The sequence below is a fragment of the Simochromis diagramma genome, unplaced genomic scaffold (genome assembly GCF_900408965.1).
Source record: "Simochromis diagramma unplaced genomic scaffold, fSimDia1.1 OVJJ01000361.1, whole genome shotgun sequence".
Taxonomy (NCBI): domain Eukaryota; kingdom Metazoa; phylum Chordata; class Actinopteri; order Cichliformes; family Cichlidae; genus Simochromis; species Simochromis diagramma.
Window position 1 is genome coordinate 5,519,343 of NW_024386860.1, and position 14,937 is coordinate 5,534,279.

The 14,937-nt window shown below is 39.8% G+C and overlaps 1 protein-coding gene across 1 annotated transcript; it reads right to left on the reverse strand.

Moving 5' to 3' along the window:
• Positions 1–1,902: 1,902 nt before the first annotated feature.
• Positions 1,903–6,036, reverse strand: zgc:92606 (uncharacterized protein LOC100000242 homolog). The gene is made up of 5 exons (XM_040030001.1): positions 5,848–6,036; positions 4,865–4,954; positions 4,132–4,210; positions 3,186–3,304; positions 1,903–2,381 (listed from the first exon to the last, which is right to left on the reverse strand). Exons 2-5 carry the CDS (start codon positions 4,952–4,954, stop codon positions 2,316–2,318), a joined length of 354 nt encoding a protein of 117 aa, XP_039885935.1. The 5' UTR covers positions 5,848–6,036; the 3' UTR covers positions 1,903–2,315.
• Between the last annotated feature and the right edge of the window lie 8,901 nt (positions 6,037–14,937).

The window sequence follows — 14,937 nt, forward strand, 5'->3', positions numbered from 1 at the left end:
GACAGGTGGTTTTCCTGTGTTTAGGGTAAGGTTATTGTGGTCACACCATTCTGTCAGACCCTGGACCTCTGTCTGTGTTGTCAACGTTGGTGATGATTCCCATCAGGGTGGTGTCATCTGCAAATTTGATGATGATGTTGCAGGGTTGCGGGGGGTGCAGTCACTGGTGTAGATGGTGTATGGGAGAAGACTCAGCACACATCCCTGTGGTGAGCCAGTGCTGAGTGACAGGGAGGACGATCTGATGACAGATTGTGATAAAGTTTTTGATCCATGAACATGTAGCGGGGGGAGGAATCTAAGTTTACCAGCTTGGCTATAAGGATGTCTGGGATGATGGTATTGAAAGCCGAGCTGAAATCAATGAAGAGACTTCCTTACTGAAGTCCCAAGATTCTAAGCAGAGTTTAGGGCAGTGGAAACAGCATCCTCTGTGGAACTGTGAGGGCCAAAGCTGAGTGGGCGGCAGTCCTTTATGTGCTTTAGGACCAGCTTCTCAAAACACTTTGCAACCACTGGTGTTAGCGTGATGGGTCTGTAGTCATTGAGGCCACTGATGATGGTGGACTTGGGGACTGGTACTATTGTTGCTGATTTCAGGCAGTGAGGGACAGTGGCATGTAACAGGGAGAGGCTGAATAGTCTGGTGAACACAGGAGCCAGCTGGTCAGCGCAGACTTTGAAGATACTCCCAGGTATTCTGTGAGGGCCAGCGGCTTTTCTCTGATTAACTGCTCTGAACACATTGTAAACCTGGTGTTCTTGGGGAGTAAATGTGTGTGGGCTGTGCTCAAAGGCGGCTATGGGCAGGGTGGTGTGAATGGTAGGGGTGTTTACAGTTCTCTCAAAGCAGGCTAAGAAGTGGTTAAGTTCCTCTGCTAATGAGATGTCTATTTTATCTGTATTTGCCCCATTGCCTTTGTAGTTTGTGATGTGTTTCAGGCACTCCCATACCTTCTTAGAGTTGTTATCTGAGAAGCGATCCGATAGTTTATTTGAATAGTCAAGTTTTGCTGCTCTGATGCCTTTTTTAAGGTCTGCTCTTTCTCTGCTCTACATATCCTGGTCCCCAGATTGGTATGCAGAGTTGCGTGCCTTTAATGATGCCTGAACCTTACTTGTCATCCAGGGTTTATGGCTGTGGTCTACCCGTACCCGCTTTTACATGGTGACAGTGTCATGCAGTGCTTGATGTAACCTAGCACTGCAGCAGTGTGAGTCTCTAGGTCGACATGTTCGAAGACACTCCACTCTGTGAAGGCAAAACAGTCCTGCAGCTGAGCCAGAACTTCCTAAAAAAGGTGTTGATAGTTCAGTTGGTGCCCTTTGTCCTTTTCATGAGTGGTGTGTATGCTGGGACAATGAGCAGAGAGAAGTGGTAATACATGCTTAGGTGGGGGAGGGGAACAGATCTGTAGGCTTGGTTAATAATTGAGTAAACATGGTCCAAAGTTTTGTTCCCTCTCGTAGGGCATTTCACATGTTGAACAAATTTAGGCAGCACAGTTCTTAAGCATGCTTTGTTGATGTCCCCGCAACAATGTGTACTCCTCTGGACACGCCCGTTGCTGTTCGGAGATCAACTCATGCAGGTAGACAAGCACTGATCTAACATTAGCGTCTGGTGGTATGTAGACTGCTGTTATATATATATATACACACACACACACACACACACACACATATATATTATTATTATTATAAATACTAATAATATTCACTTTATTGATCCCCGTGGGGATTACTCTCTCTGCATTTAACCCATTCACTTAGTGAAGCAGTGGGCAGCCACCAATCAGGCGCCTGGGGAGCAATGTGTAGGGACGGTACCTTGCTCAGGGGTACTTCACGTTAGCCGTTCAGTGGCAAACAAATAAGAAAAGAATGCACACAATGGATGGCTTTTTTTTTTTTCCACAAAAGTTTATGATAATTTACAAAAACAAAAGTACTATTTGCATTAAATACAGGTAAGTGAGGAAAAAAAGAGCTCTCTCAACATAATTGCAATAAGTTCCACTTCTTACAAAGAATTCGTGCTTTCAAACCTTCCTGTGTTTTTGTTTACTGAGTAAGGAAATCAACATGACTTACCCATCCTTCTCCCCTTAAAATACTGTTGAAAGTTAAAACCATGCCAGCACCACATTGTTTTATACAAAGCTTTTCTTCCACCATGCACGGTAGTTACTTATCAAAGCTACTATTATAGAGAATAAAAGGTGGATGTGAAGCATTTCGAAACAGCCCCAATTCTTTCTTCAGCCCATATCACTCTTCTCATTTGCTCTCTTGCTTGAGTCTTTCGTTCGTCCTCATGCACCGTACACGCTCTCATTACTGTAGGTCATGTAGAGAAACAGGTCCTCTTCATGGTGCTCCTGAACACATTAAAATAGCAGGGAATAATCCACAAATGAGCATGAAAAGTTTGTGAACTTGGAGATACACAACAATGAAAAACAGAAGTTTATTTTGGATGTGAAATAAAACAAGTCAGCAATTTATCTAACTTCCTTCTCTGATGAAGTGTAAAAAGAATGGGGAAAAAAATGTGTCTTCATTTACATGTTACCTTTAGAGCTAATCAAACCCTCAACTGTATCAAGATGTTCACTTCTCTTTTCTATATATTCTGATTTTGGCATCACTTTTCGGATGATAAAATATCACTTAGCTCATCCTTACTTCTGTTTACTTTCTGTTAGGCGCGTATTAATAGGATTAGAAAAAGCGAAGTAACACTGCTGCCTAAGCAGATCTGCCAAAAGAGTTTCAGAATGTGAAGACAAATTCAGTATGTTATGCCCAGAGCAGCAACTTTTTAAAGCTTTTTCCTACTTTTTAAGCCACTTAACATGGACCTTCAAATTATTCAAGCATTAAAAAGGCACCGAACTCAAGGGATGAACCAGTGTTGTGTCTATACATACCAGACAAATTAGCAGAGAACCAATTTTAATTTCTTTAGTTAGATCTATTAAAAACATTCCCAGTTTGTGCCTGTTTCAATACATTTCTGCACCTATTTTCCATTTTCCTAGAAAAATATAAAGAAATGAGGGGCTACTCAAGACTATTCCACAGTGTTTTTTTGCATTTTTTTGTTTTGGAAAAGGAAAGCAATCTCTAAATGTGGATAACTGTTGTTGTGAGTCTGTGCGTGCGTGCACTGAAATGTTTACCTCATATACTGCAGAAAGAGGGGAGCTGGATGGGGGAAGAGAGTTGTTGACAAAGAAGAAGAGCGCTTCCTCTGGTCTCAAAGACACACGCTGACGGATTAGGAAGCACAACTGGCCGACTAAAAAAAGGGGAAGGAGATAAAGGAGTGGATGGTCAGTGTATAGCAGACACAGGAGTTTCACTTCATGTAAGATGAGAAAGGGGGAAAAAACTGATCATGACAAGTCACAGATCAGTCTGTGACTCAACAAGTTACCGTAAAACAAAACTTCTGTAAAGCTAAGAGAACTACCAATAGATTAAAGAGACCAACAAAGGAGAACTGGAGAGCTCTCTGTAATTTTATCGAGTTATTATCAAACAGACCTATGATTCCCAAAGTGTGGCTGGTGCCCCCTGGTTGACAGGGAAGGTACTGCAGGAGGGTTGCAGTAATAGCAGAATTTCGTTTGAAATTATGAGTATGTACAGTTACATATATATGTAAATAGTACTTTTTATTCACTTTTGATTTACATAAAAATGCATTAAAACTGGTAATGGGAGGTGGTTAGTTTTGTTTTAATCAAAGTGAATGGCCTCCTGCTGTGCTGCTCCTTCACTGACACTTGAAAATCTCTAAATATGTTTAAAAAGATGCCCGCAAAAGCTTTTAACTTATTAGGGACATCCTGTCTGGTCCAAAAGCTTTGGAAAGTACATCATAGGAGATACGGTTGGCTTGTGTGGATAGAGCAGATATTTGCTGTTTAGTCCTGTGTTGGTTGATCACCAAAACCAGAAGAGCAAAGTTGACACTGGCTTAAAGTAATTTGAAAACAGCTTTGACATTGCATAGTTTGTCAGCCCCTGTTAAAATATAACACGTCCTGCTTACAAATACTCTTCAATCATTCACTTTTTAATTTTTCCTTTGGTTTCAAAATATCTGTAATGTCGTTTCACCTGTTAAATCGGAGGGTACTAAGTATTTTTTCTTGTCCAGTTCAGGAGCTCGTGACCTCGGGGACCTCTCAACAATGATCTGCAAAAACACACCCCGAAACAAAAAGCAATCATTAACAAACAAAGGCACAGAGAACAAGTACCTGAATATAAACAAGAAAAAAATCATTTATCATTTATATATATATATATAGAAAACAGCAGTCTACATACCACCAATTAAAATGAGTCTTAAAGAATAATAATGTTGTTGTCATTTTTTTTTTATTACAAACCTATGAAGTAGATCTATTACACTTTTATTTGCTTTCTGTCACATATATACTGTTACAATGGTGGGTGCTCACATTAAACATAGCCAAAGTTCCAAATATTGAGGTCAGCAGATGTCCAAATAATCCCTGAGAGGCAAAAGTGCCACTTTAAAGTGCCAGCCAATCAGATGAAAGTTGTCTTAAAGGGAGAGTAGCTACAACAGTTGCTTTGGAGAGATGATGAACTGAGGTCCAGTAGAAGACAAACAAAGATCTTGTTTTAACCGAAGATACTCTAATAGAGCCCAAGAATTAAAAAAAAAAATGCTTAAAATGACCATAGAAAGTCCACCTTAAATTAGCTGTGCATAATTTTCAAGAGTAAATTGCTAAACTTGTTAAGGCACTTTGTTGTCAGTGTATAAATTTATAAAAATTAATCAAGTCTACTGGGAAAAAGTCACTGTTGTTGTACTCACCGGTATCTTGTCGGGATGCTTGGCCCGAACTCTCTCTCCCTCTGCTCTCCTCACTTCTAGTGGTACTGAGCGCTGGTACTGACTGCCCATCTGAAACCATACACAGGGAAACATGAAGTTTCTCACAATAGCTATATTTATGCAGTAGACAAAGGAGAAAGCACACTGGTGGACTGACTTCAGTGCCCAGTGCATTCAGTTAACAAGTGATGATGACAGCTGGAAGAGTGCATCATTGTTTAATATCAATCCATCTTTAGGTCAAGAGTTTTGCAAAGGTCGTATTAGGAGTTGTGGACATTGTGTACATTGCACATTTTTGTAAGCAGGGTTAGAGTTTTCCATTAAAATAAAAACAACACAAAATTGTACCTTAAATCTATCTGTCAACAGCACAATACCCATTGCCGTTTTTGGAACGGGAAATGTATTTTTATTTTTGTCAAACTTTGCAGACCTCACAGTCAGCTCTGCAAAGTTATGATGGGCTAATTTTTTATTTTATTTTGATTAGATTTATTTTTAGGAAACAAAACAATGTTTACATGTTCATTAACTCTACTAAAACAGGGCACGACCATGACAATTAGACTTAAAACGCATTTTAGGTTCAGTCAGGTTGCTCCTGATGGACAAAAATAATGTATGACATTTCCTTGACTGATTTTTATCAGTGTAGAGATTGTGCAGATTGTACAGATGTACCGTTGTGATCATGGTTACACCCGTTTGTGGGTTCACGTAGGTTGGGGTCATTATGAAGTTAGGCCACGTCATTTCTCACAACAGCACCGGACTAAGCTCGCTTCCCGTATGTTAAGCAACCATAAAACAACCAAACCCTTAAAATCATTCAAGTCCAAGTGCCTCCAAGTCTAGCATGTAAAGGCCGATCGTAATTACAGTGAGAGAAATCCGATGTTTACGATGCTATGTAATGCTAGTAACGGCAGCTAACGTATCAAGACTGACTGCTCACATACCTTTAAAACAAGTTTTAGTTAAAACAGGTCAGAAAAAAAGATATACTCCAGTGATGCTCTGGGCTTTCAAATTCCCCCCCAAAATAATAACCAGAATTCTTTTTAAATGCTAATAAAAACGCACGATCACGTATGAGACGGCTATCGCTGTCAAAGATGTCGACCGCTCTACTTATTCTGCTCAACGAAAACAACAACAAACACTTTAAACCCCGCCCTCTGTAAACTTAGCCAATCGGGGACGAGCAAGTAGATTGACAGCGGAAAGCACGGAATCTATTGGGTGGATTTCTCGATCCGTGACCAGTTGTCACCGCCTCATATTCCTTGAGTGACGGCAGACATAACCAATATGTGGCTGTATGTGAGATTGCACTTGAGCCAGGCCCCACACCCATGATCGCACACAGTCTGGCTACGTGCACAGCGTGTTTTTTTTTTCTTTATCTGAACTGTTCATTTTGTTCTAGAAACAGCTCCTGCAGACGCATGCCAGCAGTTTAATGCAAGCGAACTCTTACTGTGTACGTGCAAAATTACCGCCAGTGGTGAAGTTTTTGTTTACAAAAAACAACATTGATTGAAAGAACTACAAGCGTGCACAATGTTCAAATACGTGTTGTACATTGTTTTGTTATGTTTTATGCTGCTGTATGTACATCTTGGATATGTCCTGTAGATATTGCATTATATGAGTCCACTCTCCTGCATGCAGGGCCCAATTTCAAAAACATACAATGCACAAAAAATACACCACATAAAGATTAAGATTGCAAGATCGATTACTTAATGCAGTGTATCAGGTATGGAAACTTTGTTTGCTGGATTGTGGATTTTTTTAATAGCTCTAGCCAGTTGCATTTCCCAATACAAATCCACAGAATGAAGCTTCAGGCAGTTCAGTTTAGGCATGTTTATAAACCATGCAATTATTCTCATAATTACAACTAGGGAGGTGAGGTTAACATTTTCTGCTGCTCGCCTTCTCTATTTATGTTTTCCGTGTGGCACATTCTGCCTTTTTAAGTGTATTAAAGTTGAAACATTAACATTTTTGTTTTGTTAAAAATCACGCAACTCAATGTCTGGCTTTAGCTAGTTGTGTAAATTGCTATCATAAGTTATACATTGTTACTGATAATGCAAACTAAAGAAGTTTTAAATGTTTATTGACTGCTGTGAAGGGAATGAATGGCTCTACTCACATTTAACCATAAAGTAAACACAATTCAACATTAACCCAGCATGAAAACTTTACCTTGGGCGACATATATATTTTAAGAAGCTTATCACTCCTGGGAAAATAAAAGAAAGCTGCATTTTATGCAAGCTTTTATAATGAGATGACAGACACAACTGCTCTTGTCTAAGTCTCTTATGGTGAATCAGCCCATAAAAGCAAGGAGTTTTGTGTCATTCAACTGGAACATCATCATCTGTAGGCAGCTCTCATACCAGACAAGTAACCAGTTGCTGTAAATCTCCACTGTCTGCAAAAAGCAAAAATACAAGATAAATGAGATAACGGAAGGGAAACTGTGATAAGACTGAAAAGATGACGACACAAAACTGTCTAACAGGATGAAGCAACTGGTAATGAGAGATTTCCTTGTGATGCAGATCCAGTGCTTCTGATATTCTGTGGGAGGCATTCTGCAGAGATTTGGGCCACCCTTGCATCTAATCTGCATTCAAAGTCCACCCTTAAACGAGACCAGAGACTCAATACTTTAGCAGATGATTTCATTACTCGAGTAATTCAGAAGAGAAGAAAATGAAAGAAAAAGAGATTTATCAACAAGACGTTGAAGATATTCAGACTACTTTCTATTTAACTTTAATCTTGGTATTTTTTGTGAAAAGAGAGCATTGCTGTACCCAGGGGTGCCTCCAAGTGGGGGACCGCGGGGGGGGGGGGGCACAATTTGCTTTTCTTTCTCTCTTTTTTGTCGTATTTTTCATAATAAAACTTGTAATTCCGCTTTTAGCGTGCCACCCGAATCCTTTTAGTGGCCCCCATATGGCCACACCTTTGGAAAAATCTGAAGGAGCCCCTTTCTTTACCTTCTCAAGAAGTTTTAGTTTTAATTGTTGCCTCTGCAATGCTGCGTGTTGTTTTCTTGACAATATTCTGGTCCGAAACAGCATGCACATGTTCAGGTCAGATAACAGAAAACAGGAAAGATGAAATATGCAAAGGTTTATCGTGATAACAGTGTATGAAATAAGAATCAGCACAATTTTAAAATATACATTCCTCTACCAATTTTTTTTCTTAATTTTCTTCTTTTAGCAGCAAACAATTTTACAACAATTTTCTATATTGTTCTATAAGCATTAATATACAATCCTAAAATATGACACCTACTACCTACCACCAAGACATTTTCCTGTGAAGTCATATGACCCGTGAAACGTCCCTCTTAGATTGACCAGATGCTGCCGAAACCACTCCTTGTGCATGAACGGACCGGGGAAACCCTGGGATGACTTAGCATGCTGATGTGTGGCTGTTTATCCCAATTTAGGTGAAGTGAATCAGAGAATGGAAAGATATCTTAGATAGTTTGAACTTGTTTCGTAGTATAGGGCCCAGTTTAACTGGGGATCCTCTTTTGTGTTTACATACTTCCTGTGTTCCAGTTATTTCTGTACACAGATTCATCATTTCCCACTAACAGCAACAAATTACGTCATAAAATTTATGAGATTAAAGACATTGCAGGAAAAAACAAATTCCATGAAAAGCTTGTGCCAAATCCATGTCAACATCACCTTCAGACAATAATGTGAGACAGGATGACAGGGGCGTACCACTGTGCCTCTGTGCCAACAATCACAAGTGGATGTTAACCCTGTGACACCATTGATTCCTTGATTGATAATTGAATTTGCCTGCTGTTCACTCTGTGAGCTGTATAACACTTATGACCTATTTTAATAAGTGAGCATCACAGCTTGACACATACAGTCATTATTCTGTTCACAATAAGCAACTTTCCTTCATTTTTTATCAGCTCAGACAATTGTTAGATTTGTCGAGTTTTTTTGTTGAGCTTTGTAATTCAGGAAATAGCAAAGATCTAATCAGTAGCCGATTTCCTTACTCTGTGGGTGCGTCACCATAAAATGTGCAGTGGAAAGTTTAGCCCTGCACTAAAGGACACTAACTGAAGGTTAAAAATGCAGAATCCATTGGATGCGTTCTGATCTACACTTGTAGCACACCCATTTGGCACGTGACTGCACGGATAAAAAGCGCTCATTAATAAGGAAGCTTTTTTGTTTTTTGCTTTTTTAACTATCCAAAAGCCATAAAACTTTATTTACTTGAAAGAGATATGTCGAAATTTTGAGATACTGCCTCGAAAAATGTCTACTTAGTGTTAGCTGGTTATTTATTTGTTTATTTAGTAAGGGGGAGCAAGCTTCGTTGGTGCTCCTGATACTCCTGTGAATGCATATCTTGGGCATGATTTTGTTTTTTTAACACTAACCCTCCTGTTGTTTGTGAGATATTTCAGATATTTCTGTAATGATTTACAGTAAGGAGAATGTAAGTCTGATCAGATTCCCTGCACACACATGTGCACACACACACCTTGCTAACTTAGATTCATAAATCAGTATTACAGTCCAACAAGAACTCTCTTTTCACTCCTGCTCTTGCTAGCTGGTAGCCTTGTGATTGGATGGATATTTAACAGCCAATTCAGTCTATTAGATGGCTGACATTGATAGTTTCAAGCTAATATTAAATGTCTAATAGCAAACATGCATCTACAGTATTATTAAGTTATAGTGCATTTATTTTCCCCAATGAATTGGAGGTATGAGATAAAATATATCTTACCTGTGTTTCCCGCCCTCCTTGTATATGTGGCTTTTAATTTAATGTCGCACCCTGCCCTTTATTTTTATCTGTACAGATACAGTACATGTACATGTATCACTACATTTATATTAAATAGGGGAGACCGGGGATAGTTGTAACGTGGGTCAGTTGTAAGACTTCCAATTTCTCCAATCAGGGCTAAGTTTCAAATGATGTGACTCATCCTGTGCATGCCCAACTCAGTTCTGCTATCACATGTGAAAAATCAGCACATTTCGTCAAACACAGACAATTTAACATGAAAAAAAGTAATTTGTATGCCAAAAAGTAAGTTTTTCTACTTTATTTCAATTTCTAATAGCATTATCTGCTTTGCAGTTAAACTCATCAAACTTAAATTATGTTATTTGTATGTCTATGGGGATATATTCTGTGTAGGTCTTTAGTGCTAATGTTTTAGCCGTTGGCTGTAATGTTGGCTAGTTCATGGCTATAGGAGTCTGGGTCAGTTGTAACAGCAACAGTCTGGGTAAGTTGTAACAATAATGCAGATGTTACAACTTACCACACTATTACTTTAACTTATATTAAACAAGTTGGGGCAACGACATCAGCAGAGAGAGGTTCACTGGTCGCATTTGTATATGCGGTTAATGCCATTGGCAACACAATTCCTCCACTGTTTGTGTTCCCACACATACATTATGCAGACCTCTGTGTCAGAGATGGACCAGTAGGAAGTACTGGTAGTGGAAATAAATCAGGATGGGTGCAAGAAACAGATTTCCTCATCTTTCTGAAGCACTTTGCAAACCACGCCAAGGTAAGCCATGATAAAAAGTAATGGAATTGCGATGCTGGTGAACAACTACATTTTTTCAGCTTCATTGTTATGTTCAAAATTGGTGCAAGAGTTGTAGGTTATGATGCCCACTGATCCAATGAGACCAAACTCAAGGAAGACCAACCAAAATGAATGAAATATTCAGTTGCAGAAAATTCCATAATTTGTCTTTTTTGGGGGGTTGGAATATGTTCAAAAGTTAGATTTCTGCATTCTGTCACTCACACACACAGCTACATAAATGGATGTAAGTGCATTCATGAGTTGAATAAACAAAGATTACATGTTAATGTTTTGTTAGTACCCTTATTTCATTGTGTTACATTTCACCCCAGGATATGTTACAACTAACCCAGACTATGGGGTTAATTGTAACATTTCACTCTTTGTGTTTGAGACCATACCATGCAATGGGTAATTGTGCTGCAGAGAAAATAGCTGCACTATTTAATAGCAGAGACATGTAAATACTTTGCATTACATTTTGAATCCACTACCTTAAAAGAGCTCCAATTTACAGACAGAAATGTCAAAAATGTTACAACTATCCCCGGTCTCCCCTACTGTAATTAGTATTCCCTTTGGCAACTTTGAAAATTAAAATTAAAAAAAGAAAAGAAAAAGCAGTGGATCTCAGAGCCAGCTTACATAGATAGTCCACAGAGAGCATGCGCGATATTCCCACCGACTGACTACTTGCTCACGTTGCAGACACCCAGGGATGCTGGAGTCTGTACCCTGAGACCCTGAGTGGAAGCTGAAGGTGTGGGACTCTGTAAGCTGAGCTGTGAGCGTACTGGAAGAGGTGAAAATGGACTTGGGAGAAAACAGGAGATGATGAGGAAGTGAAATACAGTGTGAGAAAACAAGAGACTTAGGATCGGCGTTTTTGTTGTTGTTGTTGTTTTGTGTGTGTGCCTGTGTGCTTTGTATCGTTGGGTTTAGACATAGATTCGATTTTTTTTAAATTTAATTTATTGTTGTTTTTTTTCCCCATAGGTCAGTTGGCTTAATGAATTTCATTTGTCACAGTGATTTAAATTATAAGCTGAGATCAGTTTGTTTAAATGCCAAAATAAAAGTTGGCTTAAAACAATCAACAAATTAATGGCACATCGTTTAACTGGGATCGGAGACAAATAATAAATAAGCGATGTTCTCTAAGCACAATTTCTTTACCAAAGCATGTTTTAAATCTACCAACAAATAAGTGTTGTGGAGTTTACACCATGTCGTAACAAAAAGACAACTGTCTGCAATATCAAGGACAATGGACAACATGCTGCTGACATGAGGACTCAGAGGGGACCAGCTGCATGTCTCTGCTCACTGTACTTTCTCATTGCAAATTCATAGTTTTATAATTAAACTGCAGGTGAACTCAACGTCATCTAGACGATTTAATTTCCTCTATTACTGCGTCACTTGTAATAACACAAACATATTTCTATATTTTTAAAAAGGCTGTTTTTATGGAAATGCGGGACTCTAAAGTAGGAGTCTATTCCTGGGAGCACACAATTGCGTAATATTTGTTGTCGGAGGACAAATATTCAGATTCCTATTAGAATCCTAATTTTAGTTTACAATTTCCTGTCGTGGAGAGAAAGAGAGGTGCAGCCACTTGCTATGTCTCCAAAACACCATCAACAGTTAACATGTTAAAACTGATCAGCAATTTAAGCACATAAAGTGAAGTAATTCAAGGCTCCACCATTATGCCTGCACTGGTGCAGGGCAAACGTTTACAGGCAAGTCTAGATAGAGTAGATTTTTGTTGAAACTTGTCTGCAGTTTAAAAAAAAATATGTGGTTCAACTGGAAATTGGGCTATACTCTTGTTTATGCTTGAGCTGTTGGCTTTAACCTCTCTATAGAGAAGACTGAATCTTTAGTGGACATAACGGTGTCTCAATAGCTTCCCTGTCGGCCACATTCCCAAAATTGTCTTTGTTTAGGTGCAGCACCACAAACTAGTCTTAACCCACAAATAACAGCAGCATTAGCTTGAGTTTTCTCCCATTATTGGGAACCAACAAGAACACTGCAGCACTATCCTCCAAAACACGACATGAGACAAGCTTTAAATGACCAAGTCAGAGAATGTGAACTCTGACTGTTCAGTGTTGTTGTAAATGTAATAGTGACCTATCATGAGAAGGTTTACTGAATTTAGATTTTTATGACTATGCAGTTGAATTGTGAGACAGTGCCACTTCATCAAAGTTGACTTGTTTCAAAATCAAACATATTTAAGCAGCAACTGTTGCATTAAAGTTTGTTTGAAGACATTAACATGCTCGTAGCCTTTGCTGGTAGTGCTTTGACCCTCACTCCAAATTTGTGGACCTCTACGTGTCACACAAACACACTTGGGTTTGTGTCTTTCCTCAAAAAAGCTGTTTTTTTCCCTGATGTTTTGTGTTCGAGAGGAATAATAAATTGGAATCAGCTGACAAAGGCTTACATTGAGTCTAAACACTACATTATACTTTACACAAACATGGTGAAAAATGTTAGAATATTAAGTTTTTAACTACACTCAACAAAAATATAAACGCAACACCTTTGTTACTGCTCCCATTCCCCATGGGATGGACGTAGAGACCTAAAATTCATTCCAGATACACAATATAACCATCCCTCCCAAACAGTGGTCACAAATCAGTCCAAATGTGTGGTAGTGGGCACATCTGCTATATTGAGATAATCCATCCCACCTCACAGGTGTGCCACATCAGGATGCTGATCTGACATCATGAGTAGTGCACAGGTGTACCTCAGACTGCCCACAACAAAAGGCCACCCTGGAATGTGCAGTTTTTTGCGCTATTGGGGGTCTGGGGACCCAGAACCGGTCAGCATCTGGTGTGACCACCATTTGCCTCATGCAGTGCAACACATCATCGCATGGAGTCTATCAGATTGTCAATTGTGGCCTGTGGAATGTTGGTCCACTCCACTTCAATGGCTGTGCGAGGTTGTTGGATATTCATGGGAACTGGTACACGCTGTCGTATACGCCGGTCAAGCACATCCCGAACATGCTCAATGGGTGACATGTCCGGTGAGTATGCTGGCCATGCAAGAACTGGGACATTCTCAGCTGCCATCTGCCCTGAACAATGTGAACCATGATTCATCCGTGAAGCGCACACCTCTCCAACGTGCCAGACGCCATCGAATGTGAGCATTTGCCCACACAAGTCTGTTACGGCGACGAGCTGGAGTCAGGTCAAGACTCCGATGAGGACGACGGGCATGCAGTTGAGCGTCCCTGAGACGGTTTCTGACAGTTTGTGCAGAAATTGTTTGGTTGTGCAAACCAATTGTTCCAGCAGCTGTCTGGATGGCTGGTCTCAGACAATCTTGGAGGTGAACCTGCTGGATGTGGAGGTCCTGGGCTGGTGTGGTTACACGAGGTCTGCGGTTGTGAGGCCGGTTGGATGTGCTGCCATATTCTCTGAAACGCCTGTGGAGACGGCTTATGGTTGAGAAATGAACATTCAATGCACGGGCGACAGATCTGGTTGACATTCCTGCTGTCAGCATGCCAATTGCACGCTCCCTCATTGCTTGTGGCATCTGTGGCATTTTGCTGTGAGACAAAACTGCACATTCCAGGGTGGCCTTTTGTTGTGGGCAGTCTGAGGTACACCTGTGCACTACTCATGATGTCAGATCAGCATCCTGATGTGGCACACCTGTGAGGTGGGATGGATTATCTCAATATAGCAGATGTGCCCACTACCACACATTTGGACTGATTTGTGACCACTGTTTGGGAGGGATGGTTATATTGTGTATCTGGAATGAATTTTAGGTCTCTACGTCCATCCCATGGGGAATGGGAGCAGTAACAAAGGTGTTGCGTTTATATTTTTGTTGAGTGTATGAAAAAAAGAGAACCACTTCCTTTGTGTTTTATTCAATTTCAGCTGTGCTTTTGATCACAGATCACCTCTGACTAACTGATATGTTTTTTTCTTGCATTTTTATTCAGGCCTTCACATTTTTTGCAGTAGGAAAATTCTTTCAGTTTGTGGCTGCAACGTATGGTAACTGGTAAAGCACATAAGCATAATTCAGGTGTTAACTGGATTTGTGTTAGAGTAAGGATGAAGTCACTCAATGTAGCAACTACATTTTCTATTAAAAGTAGGACAACATTTAGAACGTGCAGTTTCTATTGACATTCATTTATGAATCTGTGGTATGTTGAGCTCTCTCTCCACTGTGATATTGCTCAATGTAGCTCACCCAGTCTATCAGCTATAATCATTTGAATGTGACAGAATTATTGCAATAAGGATCTCAGATTTTAAGTCAACAGGAAAATTATTGGTCTACAACAAAGACATGAGTGATAGATTGAGTATTGTTTCCTTAATTTGTAAACCCAGGTGTGCCT